General features: G+C 41.8%; 1 protein-coding gene across 2 annotated transcripts in view; it reads right to left on the bottom strand.

Annotated features, from left to right (window-relative positions):
- The window catches only part of DNAJC1 (DnaJ heat shock protein family (Hsp40) member C1), a 210,500-nt gene that overhangs the window by 3,464 nt on the left and 193,869 nt on the right, over nt 1–13,167 (bottom strand). For both annotated transcript variants that reach the window (XM_033407847.2, XM_004280941.4), the window contains 2 exons: nt 3,512–3,560; nt 1,489–1,919 (listed from right to left, as the gene is read on the bottom strand). In XM_033407847.2, the coding sequence (XP_033263738.1) occupies nt 1,489–1,919; nt 3,512–3,560 (480 nt within the window). The remainder of the gene's footprint in view (nt 1–1,488; nt 1,920–3,511; nt 3,561–13,167) is intronic.

Raw genomic sequence — 13,167 nt, 5'->3', positions numbered from 1 at the left:
CCAGGGCTCCCAGCGGCTTGCAGGCCACTTCCAGGGAGTCACCCTGTAGCGGGCGAGCCAGCAGGCAATCTCCCCTGGACCTGGTTCTGACGTGGAGGCGTAAGGGGAACACCTGCAGGATAATAAACCATGCTGCTCATTCCTCCCTGAACCAGGAAGGTTTCCAAGGCAATGAGTTTCTGAGTGTGCTGTCCGCAGGAATCCACGGTTCCAGCTCCTTCATTTTAAGCCAGTGTCAATTCATCACACATGTAAATGCCTGTGTCCCGACAGATGCTAAAGAAATTCAGGGAAAATAATTACTTCTGGCAAACCAGTTGGAGGGGCTGGGAGGATCTGTGTTTCTCAAATAGATCAACTGCTAATGGTTTATTTTTCTCCCTGGGAATTCTCAACTTCCTCATTTTAAAGTAGGTGATAGATAACTAGACTTGTACGCACGGGGACATCCATGGCCACGAGCTAGATTTTCCGACATCAAATTTCAATTAAAAAAAAAAAGGAATGTAAATGAACATCAGTGTGCCCACAGGCTACTGAGTGATGGGCGGAGAAGGCAAAGGAGACTGGCTCTTTTGATTTCTCGGTGTTCCTGGTGCCTCAGACGAAGGGTATGGCTACGAGGAAAGACGCCCAGGAGGCTGTATCAGGAAAGGCTTGGGTTGAAAACATCACACCGGAGGCTCTGCAGCTCCCAACTGTCGGAGCAGAAGACAGAGGCCGGACAGGGCCTGACTTCCCACAGGGGCTGCCCCCTTCCCTCCTATCTGAGTTGGCATTTGGGAACTCTCTGCAGATGTGTTTAAACAGACACTAAAAGCTGTACACTAGGAGGAAAGGGCTACAGAGGACAAGCGGGATCCTGATCCTGAGGGCAACCTCTCCCTGACCCCGCCCCCAACACTACTTCCAGCCTTTGGTCCACAGGTGCCACCGCTGAGACTAGACAAGTTACACGGCAGAACTGGTGACCATGGCGATGCCGGCCGCCACACGTGTTCCCCGGGTTAAAGAGCTGTGAAGCGCTGGAGGGGCTCGTGATTCTGTGGGAAACCTTCTCCTTGCTGGCCGAAGGGAGCCTCCGCCTGCGAGGGAGGCCTGGCCCTGCGCGGCCCTCACAGCGACAAGGATGCTGCCCGGCCGTCCCCGCCCCGCCCCTGCCGAGCGAACGCTCCAGAAGGTTGGCGGGATTGCTGTGGGGGCAGGTTATGATCTATGCGTGGGGTTTTCGCTGAGAAAACATAACTGGTCTGTATAACGATTCAGCTTGGAATCTTGACCTCATTTACACTAAGCAGTCGAGTGCAGATTCACAGGCTCTCGGGAGACATCTAGTGGAAGGTAACTGGCAGGAAAGAGATGAGGCGGATAGAAAGACGCGTAGGAGGGAAAGCCGGTGGACCCGCTGCAGCCCGCGACCGTGTGATCTAGACCCGCTCCCGTGTGATCTAGACCCGCTCGGAGGCCTTCCTTCCCGGCGTCACCCACCTTACTCTTGGACGGGACACACTTGGCGATTTTGTCCCAGCGGTCAGAGGATCCCTTTGGGTACTGCTGTAATGCTAACTCCAGAAGCTTCTGTTGGCTCTGAGTCCAGGGCTCCTCCGTGGCTCGCGCTCGCTCTCTCTTCTGGCTCTCATCGTCGCTGGACTCGTGCTGTTCCGACATGTCGAAGTCCTTCTGCCTCTTTCCCCGGACCTTCTCCTCCGGCTCGGGCGGCCGGGCTGGCCTCCGCCTCCGAGGCCAGCTCTCCTCCGCGGCCTCCGGATCGGCCTCCTCCTCGCCGTCCTCCTCCTCCAGCTCCCCAGCCTGCTTGGCCTCCTCCCGCTGAGTGATGATGTCGTCCGGCAAGGTGGTGGCGGCCTTGGGGGGCCGGGAGTTCTGGGCTGTGGATCTGAGTTCGGAGAGTCTGACCATCCCTGTGAGAAAGGACACACGGAGGGGAAGGGCAAGGTCAGTTCCGGTGACAAGAGTCAGGACAGCTGCCTTCACCACAGCAGACAGTGCGCTGGGCATTTTGCATGTATTGTATACTTAATGTTCACACTATTCTATAAAGACAGCCATCGTGACCCCAACTGCACAGAGGAGGGAAGTCAGTCTCAGAAGCAGCAGAGGTGGGATCTGAACCCACTTCTGTCTGATTCCAAGCCTTTGTCCTTCCACCGCTCTGAGGACTTCGGGGGCCTCCCAGGGCCAGGTTGCGATCAGAGGATGAGAAGGTCCCTTTGAGAGGGGATAAGCGGCTACTCTCGAGGTATGGAAAGATGTTCTTCAGAATCTAGGGTTGTTATTAGTTCCGCGAGCGCAAGTACAGTGAATCCGTCAGACCTCCCGCTGGGCTAACCCTGCACGGGGGACCGCCCCCCCCCCCCCCGCCAAGCTGCTTCCTGTGCCACCGCGATGCCTCGCTTGACAGAAAAGCACACTCCTCGTGCCACCCACGGGTGTGTTCAGCCACGCCTTTCCCGCCCTGCTCACACACTCCCGACCCCTCCTGTGCTCTAGGAAGAGCTGTCTGTGCCCCACCGCCTTTTCAGGAGCAGGTTTCTGGAGACTGTGTCGGAGGGGAGCGTCTTTCACAGAAGCACGTTGTGCGCTTGGGCCTCCACACGCAGACCAACAGCCGCGCTGGCAGGAGAGCAATCTGGAAATGCCCTCCTCGCTGGAGACCGCAGAACCGCACGCCCCGTCCTCTCCAGGGGAGACGTTTCGAGATCTCAGGGTTTGCTGGTCCCTAGTAGGTTACATCGAGTGCACGGACCTGTATTTAAGTGGAGTTGGAAGGTTTAGGAGGTATTTTCTTCTTGGTTCCGAGCAAAAAGTATGGGGACTTGAACAAAATTCCACTTAGTCTTGGAGGAAATGGATTTTTTTTTTTTAAAAAAAATTATTTTTGGCTGCGTTGGGACTTCGTTGCTGCGCCGGCTTTCTCTAGTTGTGGAGAGCAGGGGCTGCTCTTCGTTGTGGTGCGCGGGCTTCTCACTGTGGTGGCTTCTCGTTGCGGAGCACGGGGCTTCAGTAGTTATGGCATGTGGGCTCAGTAGTTGTGGTGCACGGGCTTAGTTGCTCCGTGGCATGTGGGATCTTCCCAGACCAGGGCTTGAACTCGTGTAACTGCTGCACCACCAGGGAAGTCCCTGGAGGAAATGGATTTTGAGAAACATAGATTCTTGGAGAAGCTGCTTGGCCTGTCCCGAAGGACGCTTTGTGTGTGTGGTGGCAATGGTGCACAGTGTGGGGAAATGGCGCAGACTGGCTTTCCCCTGCATGCCCCCCTCCCCCCAATACTAGAGAAGAACAAGGTTTTTACAGTTCTTCAAACTTATTAAGTACATCTTAGCACCACTGTGTGTGCAGGGCTGCATTGGCTTGTGGGTGCTTGTAATTCGATCCCTTTCACAGAGATGACCAGTAGTAGAGTCCATTGGGCAAAACAAGTTATTAGAAAAAGGGATTTATTTTGAAGGCACGGCTTTAGATTAATGGGATGGAGTGGGTGCTGACTCACCTGGGGAGCAGGTAACTGAATCCTTCAGTTGCTTGGCTTTGGTTGTCACCTGTTTCAAAATATAAAAGCAGAGAAAATCTGACTTTCCATATGTCTACTGTAGGTCAAGTGACCTCTTTCATAGAAGGTCCATGTGAAGGAACAGAGTTTACTGAATCTTAGGCCTGGATGGACCCTCAGTCATCAGTTCAGTCCATTTTCTTAACCAACATGGAAACTGAAGCCCAGAGAGATTAAATGAATTACTCCAAAATATCCATCTAATCAAGTAGCAGAGTCAGAACAAGAATTCAGATCACCTGATTACAGCCCCATTATACAAGGCTGCCTGTGAAGATGTACTAGTTTCCAGAATCACTATACAAACACGTCGTGTTTTTTAGTTAGAATTTCCTGAAAGAGTATCTTTCTTCACTGGAGAATATTATACCATAGGGGTATTATGAACAATGGGGAAATTTACTCTTAAGCTAACGATGTTATAATACAAAAGTCTTTTCTTCGTATCCCAGAAAGAAACCCTAAGAGCACCAAGATTGACACTAGCAGAAGGACCTCTTGGTGGAGTAGTAGATGGACCCAAGACCCATGAGACATTTACATACACAAGTGTGGATCCACAGAAATAATGTTTTCTTTCTTCTGTATAAATGGTATTATATTGTACGTCTCACCCTTTAGCTTGCTTTTTTTAATTTAATGATGTATTGGAGGTCTAGATAGATTTCCCTTTTTAAAACGGAGATAAAATTTACATAGAGTGGAATGTACAGATTTTTAAATGTACATTTCAATGAGTTTTGACCAAAAAAACCCCATGCAACCTACATTCTAATCAAATTATAGAAAATTTCTGTTATCCTAGAAAGTTCCCTGTGCCCCTAAATCCATCTCTACCCTGCCATAGACAACCACTGTTCTGATTTCTATTATATATAAACAGGAGATCAAAATTAATTAAAAAAAATTAAAGTTGGATAGTTAACTGCCCCAATGCACTTATTAAACAAGCCATCCCTTCTCCATTTATTTAAAAAGTTAACTTTATTAAAATTATATTAAAATTACATTTCATTGTATACATGGAATACATACTTTGTATTCTATCCCCTTAATCCGTGTAAATTCTTGAACAAACATTTTGCTGCTTTAATGAAATTTGAAAGGAAAACCTCAGAAAGCATGCTCTAACATCCTCAGAGCTCGGAGTTAGAGCTCATATTCAGTTTTGGTTCCACCTCTGATTAGCTGGGTAACCTTGAGCTATTTCCAATCCTCTCTCTCTCTCTCTCCCCCTCTCTCTCATGTATTACCCTCTGTAATATGTGGATAAAATTGCTAATACCTTTTGTCTGGTAGGGATGTTTTAAGTTTGAAATAAGCTCTTAGCATGCTACCTAGCAAATGGTAAAGGCTTATAATTACCTATTATAATTGATGTGGATCATTTGTTTTCCATTCATGCAAAAGGGCAGAATTAGAGAAAATATTTAAAGCTGCTTAGAAACACTCTTCAATTTTATTCCCTCTCTGTGGATGACCTTGCTTCGTATTTTATGGGAAAAAAACTTGAAGTTATCCAACATGAGCTTCCCTGACTTCCAACTTTCCCAACTCAAATTTCTGATTGCACCGCCATATATCTTTCCCACATTTTATATAACCTACACATATCCTCTTGTACATTTTGAATCACCTCTACATTACTTACAATACCTGATACAATCTAAATGCTATGTAAATAGTTGCTACTGTGAGGCAAATACGTGTTTCACTTTTTACAACTTTCTGGATTCCCCCCCCACCCCCCAAATATTTTCCATCCGAGGTTGGTTGAATATGCAGGTGTGGTGCCGACCATACCGTGGGGCTTCCGTCTGTAACTGCCGTTAAGTGTCTTATTTAGACGTCTCCTAGCTCCTGAAACTAAACAACTCCCAACCTAAACTCATCAACTTCTCTGCTTTCCCCCCTTCCTTTTCCTAACAGTACTATCATCCCAGTCACGTAGGGGCAAAACCAAAGAACCAATTTTTGGACTTTTTTCTCCCTCCTCAACCAGCTGCCACGTTCTTCACAATACTGACCCCATGTGTTCCCGTCTCTCTCAGATCTCCACCACCTGTATTAGTCCTTCATTCTCTGACTGAATTAATATAACAGCCTTCTAACTGGTCTACAACTTACTTATTAGCAGTTCCCATGGAATAATATCCCCAAGGCAGAGTTCTGATCAGATACCTTTCATGGCTCATCAATGACCATACAACAAAGTGTTCAATTCTTAACCTGACACACAAGGAAATCCACAGTCTGATCTATTTTCTTTCCTATGTGCATCCTTCCTTTCAGCGAACTAAACAATTAATGCTCTCCAGATGGTCAGAAATTCTCTGCTCTGTACTCTTGGCCATTGTTAACATTTGTCTTAAATGATTTTCTTTTCTTCATCAAACCTCTCCTTAAATATCTATCCGTCCAGAGCCAAGTCATCCTTCGAGATACTTGCAAGTGTGACTTTCTTCTTGAAGACTTCCCAGATGCCCACCACCAGGACTACCAAGTCTGGTGACAATACCTCTCCTTTCTCAATTTCTACTGTATTTTTAAAGATTCTATATTTTTACATCATAATACAATAAAATTACCTTTTCCTCTTCTGTTGCACAGTTCTATGAATTTTAACACATTTATAGATTCATGTAACTATAGGATACACAACCTCCATATAGGATATGGAATAATTCTTTTTTTTCTCCTGCATCTTGTTATTTAACAAAATATTTTGGAGATTATTCCAGAATAGTACACAAAGACCTCCCTTGTTCTGTTTCTTAAGAAACAGCTTAACTGAGATACAATTCATATACTATACAATTCATCCACTTAAAGTGTATAATTCAGTGGTTTTTACTAAATTCAGATATGTGCAGCCATCATTGTGGCCAACTTGAGAACATTTTCATCACTTTGAAAAGAACCCCCATATCCTTTAGCTATCATTCTCCATCCTCCTTATCCCACCCCATCCCTCATCAAGCAATAAGCAACTACAAATCCCTGTCTCTACAGATTTCTCTGTTCTGGACTTCCATATGAATGGAATCATACAATATGTGGATTTTTGTGGCTGGCTTCTTTCACTTAGGGTAACGTTTTCCAGGTTCATCCAAGTTGTAGCATGTATCAGTACTTTATTCCTTTTTATTGCAGAATAGTATTCCATTGTATGGATATACCACATTTTGTTTATCCATTTATCAGGTGATAAACATTCGTATTGCTTCCATCTTTTGGCTATTATAAATAATGCTGCTATAAACATTCGTGTATAAGTTTTTGTGGGGGCATATGTTTTCGTTTCTCTTGGGTATATACCTAGGAGTGGAACTGAGGAGTTATATGGTAGCCGTGTTTAACTTTTTGAGGAACTGTCGTACTGTTTTCCAATATGGCTGCAACATTTTACATTCACATCAGCAGTATATGAGTCTTCTGATTTCTTTACATCTTTCCTAAAACTTGTTATTACCCAACTTTTTGTATTATCCCACATCCTAGTGGATGTGAAGTGGTATCTTGTGGTTTTAATTTGCATTTCCCAAATGACTAGTGATACTGAACATTTTTTTTCATGTTTATTGGCTATTTGTATATCTTCTTTGGATAAATGTGTATTCAGATCCTTTGCTCATTTTTTATTGGGGTGATTTGTCTTTATCATTGAGTTGTAAGGGCTCTTTATATATTCTGGATACAAGTCCTTCATCAAATAAATGATTTGCAAATATTTTCTCCCATTCTGTGGGTTGTCTTTTCCCGCTTAGTGGTGTCCTGTGAAGCACAAAAGTTTTAAATTTTGATGACATACACATTTTTTTTCTTTCTTTCTTTCTTTTTTTAGTTGCTTGGACTTTTGGTGTCCTATCTAAGAATCCTTTTGCCAAATTCAAGGTCATGAAGATTTACCCTTCTGTTTTCTTCTAAGAGTTTTATAGTTTTAGCTCTTACATTTAGGGGAATATTGCAATCTTAACAATGTTAAATCTTCTGATCCATGAACAGGAGATATTTTTCCACTTATTTTGATCTTCTTCAATTTCTTTCAACAATGTTTTGTAGTTTTTAAAGTTTGTATTTTTTGTTAAATTTATTCCCAAGTATTTTATTCTTTTTGATGCTATTGTGAGTGCAATTATTTTCTTTATTTCATTTTCAGGTTGTTCATTGTAGGTATATAAAACTAAAACATTTTTGTATATTTATGTTTACTGCAATCTTGATGTACTAATTCCAGTAGTTTTTTAGTTAATTACTTAGTATTTTGTATACATAAAATCATGTCATTAGCAAATAGGGACAGTTTACTTCTTCCTTTTCAATCTTATTTCTTTTTCTCAGCTAACAGCCCTGGCTAGAACCTCATATAATGTTGAATAGAAGTGGTGAGAGCAGACATTATTGTCTTGTTCTTTATCTTAGCAGGAAAACATCCCCTCTTTCACCAATAAGCATGATATTAACTGTGGGATTTTAGTAGATGTTCTTTATCAGGTTGAGGCACTTCCCTCTTATTCCTAATTTGTTGAGTGTTTCTATCATGGAAGGATGTTGGATTTGTTAAATGCTCCTATTGAGATGATCTTGTTTTTTAACTCTATTGATATGATTAATTTACATTAATTGATTTGCAGATATTGAATCAACTTTGCATTCTTGGGATAAAACCCACTTGATTAGGGTATATAATTATTTTTATAAGTTACTGGATTTGGTTCGCTGTATTTTGTTGAGAATTTTTGCATCCATATTCATATGAACTATTAGTATGTAGTTTTCTCCTCATGTCTTTGGTTTGGTATTAGAGTAATACTGGCTTCACAAAATGTGTTGGGAAGTATTCATCCTTTTCTATTTTGGGGAAGATTTGTGAAGTTTTGGTATTCATTCTTCTTTAAATGTTTGGTAGAGTTCAGCAGTGAAGCCATCTGAGCCTGGGCTTTTCTTTTTTCTTTTTTTTTTTTTTTTGCGGTACACGGGCCTCTCACTGTTGTGGCCTCTCCCGTTGCGTAGCACAGGCTCCGGACGTGCAGGCTCAGCGGCCATGGCTCACGGGCCCAGCCGCTCCGCGGCATGTGGGATCTTCCCAGACCGGGGCACGAACCCGCATCCCCTGCATCGGCAGGTGAACTCTCAACTACTGCGCCACCAGGGAAGCCCTGGGCTTTTCTTTTTGAATAGTTTTTTTTTTTTTTTTAATTACTAATTCGATCTCTTCACTTGTTATAGGCCTATTTCGATTGTCTATTTCTTCTAAACTTGATTCAGTTTTAGTAGTTTATGTCTTTCTAGGAATTTGTTCATTTCATTTATATCTATTAGAAAAACAGGTATCTAACTTCTTGGCATACATTTGTTCACAGTATTCCTTTACAGTCCTTTTTATTTCTGTAAGGTTGGTAGTGATCTCCTTTTTCATTTCTGACTGTATTGAGTCCTTTTTCTTTTTTGTCAGCCTAGTTAAATGTCTGTCAATTTTATTGATATTTTCAAAGAATCAGCTTTTGGATTCATTGACTTTTCTCTATTTCTTTTCTAGTCTTATTTCATTCATTTCTGCTCTACTTTTTTATTTCCTTTCTTCTCCTTCCTTTAAGTTTAGGTTGTCATTTTCCCATTGTCTTAATGTGGAAGATTGAATTATTGGTTTGAGGCCTTCTTTCTTAATAAAGGCATTTACAGCTATAAATTTCCCTCTACGAATTACATTAGCTGAATTTCTTAAATTTTGGTGTGTTGTGTCTTCATTTTTCATTTGTCTTTAAGAATTTTTATTCCCCTTGGAATTTCTTCTTTGATTCATTTGTTGTTTAGGAGTCTGCGGTTTAATTTAGACATATTTGTTGATTTTCCCTATTTCTTCCCTGACACTGATCTCATTCCTTTGGGATCAGAGAATATATTTGTATTATTTCTATCCTTTTAAACTTATTGAGGTTGTTTGATGGCCTAGCACATGGTCTATCTTGGAATATATTTCAGTTTACTTGAAGAATGTATATTCTGTTTTTGTTGGATGAGGTGTTATAGAGATGTCTGTTAGGTCTAGCTGGTTTATTATCATTCCATTTTTCCTTGTTAATCTTCTGTCTAGTTGTTTTATCCATTATTGAAAAGTGGAGGCATTGAGGTTTCCAACTCTTATTGTTGAATCATCTGTTTCTCTTTTCATCCATCTCAATTTTTGCTAAAAGTATTTTGGTGCTCTGTTATTAGATGCACATGATTTTCACTGTTATATTTTCCTGGACTGGCCTTTTAATTATTATAAAATGTTCCTCTTTATCTCTAGTAATTTTTTTGTTTTAAAGTCTACTTAATCTAATATTCGTATAGCCACTCCAGCTTTCTTACAATTGCTATTTGCATGATTATCTTTTTTCTATCCTTTTACTTTCATTTTATTTCTATTTGTGAATCTAAAGTGTGTCTCCCATAGACCACATAGAGATGAATCATGATTTTTTTTATCGTGTCAGATAATCTCTCTTTTGATTGGATTGTTTAATCCATTCACATTTAGTGTTGTTGATATAGTTGAATTTGATTTCTTTTAACTTTTAATGTGTTTTTTGTTCCTCTATTCCTCTATTATTGTTTTCTTTTGCATAAGTATTTTCTAATGTAGCATTTTAATTAATGATTTTTTTTTTTTTTTTTTTTTTACTATATTGAGTTTTGTTTTTTTTAAGAGGTTGCTCTAGGGTTTACTATATACATCTTATGACAGTCAGCTTCAGATTTATACTACCTTAATTCCAGTGATATACAGAAATGTTACTTCAGTATAGCTCTATCCCTCGGCCCCCGACCCCAGCCCCAACCCCAACCATTTTTTGGCCATGCTGCGTGTCTTGTGGGATCTTAGGTCCCTGACCAGGGATTGAACCCAGGCCCTCGGAAGTGAAAGCATGGAGTCCTAACCACTGGACTGCCAGGGAATTCCCTAGCGCTATTCCCTTTACCCCCATACTGTAGTATGGCCATTATACATATTGTATCTATTCATGTTACAAACTCAGTAATATTCTTATAATTACTACTTTACCATCTGTAATGGTTTACTCAGCCCCATACAGCTTTGCTCCCACCCACCTCCTTTGTGCTGTTATTGGCAAATATATTAGACAAATACTACCTTTCTATATGTTACAGGTCTGACAGTAACATATATCTATTATTTGATACAATTGCTTTCTAAATCAGTTAAGAAGAAAACATTTATTAATACTGTCTTTCATAATTACCTTATTACCTTCACTGGTGTTCTTTTTCATGTGGATTCAAATTACAATCTGGGGTCACTTGTTTTCAGATTGAAGAACTTCAGTTTTTGTTATCTTGAAAATGTTTTATTTTGCATTCATTTTGATAAATAGCTTTGCTGGATGTAGGATTTCTGGTTGGCAAGTTTTTCTTTGAGTACTCTGAATATGTTATTCCACTGTCCTGGCCTACGTGGTTTATGCTGAGAAGTAAGCTGTTAATCGTATTGGTGTGTGTGTGTGTGGGGGGGGGGTTCCCTGTTAGTCACAAGTCACTTCTCGCTGCCTTCAAGGTTTTCTCCTTATTTTTTACTTTCAGCATTTTTATTATGATGCATCCTTTGTGGATATCTTTGAGCTTATCCGACTCAGAATTCAGCATGTTTCCTGATGTATATAGGTTAGCTTTTTTCAATGTATTTGGGAAATTTTCACCCACCATTCTTTGGATTTTTTTTCCCCTCCTTTCTCTCTCTCCTCTCCTAACTCCCATTATGTGTATGTTGGTGTGCTTAATGGTGTCTCATTTTTCTCTGAGGCTCTGTTCACTTCCTCTTTTGTTTTCCTCTCTGTTCTTCAGCTTGAATACTCTCTGTGGAGCATCTCTAGTGAATTTATTTATCTATCTCTGGCCGTGTTGGGTCTTTGTTGCTGTGTGCGGGCTTTCTCTGGCTGTGGTGAGCAGGGGCTACTCTTCATTGTGGTGTGCAGGCTTCTCTCGTTGCAGAGCACAGGCTCTAGGCATGCGGGCTTCAGTAGTTGTGGCACGCGGGATGTAGACCGCAGGCTCAGTAGTTGTGGCACACGGGCTTAGTTGCTCTGCGTCATGTGGGATCTTCCCGGACCAGGGCTTGAACCCTGCATTGTCCCCTGCATTGGCAGGCAGACTCTTAACCACTGTGCCACCAGGGAAGTCCTCTAGTGAATTTTTTTTTTTTTTTTTTTTGCGGTAAGTGGGCCTCTCACTGTTGTGGCCTCTCCCGTTGTGGAGCACAGGCTCCGGACGCACAGGCTCAGCGGCCATGGCTCACGGGCCCAGCCGCTCCACGGCATGTGGGATCTTCCCGGATCGGGACACGAACCCGTGTCCCCTGCATCGGCAGGTGGAGTCTCAACCACTGCGCCACCAGGGAAGCCCGAATTTTTAAAATTTCAATTGTTGTACTTTTTAACTCCAGAATTTCCACTTGTTTATTTCTTTTAAAATAATTTCTATCTCTTTATTGATATTATTTGTCTGATGCAACACTGTCATTATATCTTCCCTTGTTTCTTTCATCATCCTTTCCTTCAGTTCTGTGAACATATTTACAAGGGTTACTTTGAAGTCTTTTTCTGTGAAATCTGACATTTGGTCACTCTTATAGGGCAGCTTCTGTTGCCTTCTGTTTTTCTAATGTACGGGTCATATTTTCCTGTTTCTTTTCATGGCTCATTATTTTTGTTCAAAACTGAACATTTAGATAATATATTGCAGCAATTCTGGTTAGTGATTTTTCTCTCGCCACACCCCTCCCCAAGTTAGGGTCTGTCGTTGTTATTTGCATGTTTGTTTAATGGATGGCTGGATTTAGCGAAGCCTATGTCCCTCTGCCCCCTACAGCATTAAGCCTCTGATGTCACTCCTCAGGTACTGCAGGTATGGGTATCCCCAGTCATCTTGGGATGCTAGTGGTATCTGTAGGACTCTCTTCCTCTCTTTACCTAACCACACCCATTAATAAACTACATTAACTGCTGGCTGACACTTTATTGTTTACAAAATGCCCCAGGGTATAAACTGCTCTACAATCACATCAAATCAAATTGTGGCTTCTTTGAAGGAATGGTTTCTGAAGGCAATGTGTGATATTTATTCTGACTCCTGGAGGACTCCTCCTAGAGAAGGAGTTATTATCCATGAGTTGGTTTGAGAATCCATGGTTAGTTATTCCTTGTACTGACAGAGGATTCTGAATACAGTACATGTCTTCCTTAGCTTATGATGGAGTTACAGCCCAATAAAGTTTCAACAAGTTTCAGTGAGTTGAAAATGCTTACAATACACCTAGCCTACTGAACATCATAGCTTTTAGCCTAGCCTGCCTTAAACATGCTCAGAACACTTACATTAGCCTAAAACTTGACAAAGTCATATAACACAAAGCCTATTTTATAATAAAGTATTGAATATCTCACATAACTTACTGAATACTGTACAGAAAGTGGAAAAAAGGATGGTTGTAAGTGTGTCAGTTGTTCACCCTCATAATCGCTTGGCTGAGTGGGAGCTGCAGCTGCTGCCGCTGCCCAGCATCACGAGGAGTATGTACTGCATACGACTAACCCAGG

The sequence above is a fragment of the Orcinus orca genome, chromosome 2, assembly GCF_937001465.1.
Source record: "Orcinus orca chromosome 2, mOrcOrc1.1, whole genome shotgun sequence".
In the NCBI taxonomy this organism is placed as follows: domain Eukaryota; kingdom Metazoa; phylum Chordata; class Mammalia; order Artiodactyla; family Delphinidae; genus Orcinus; species Orcinus orca.
This window is presented reverse-complemented; position numbering and strand designations above follow the sequence as displayed.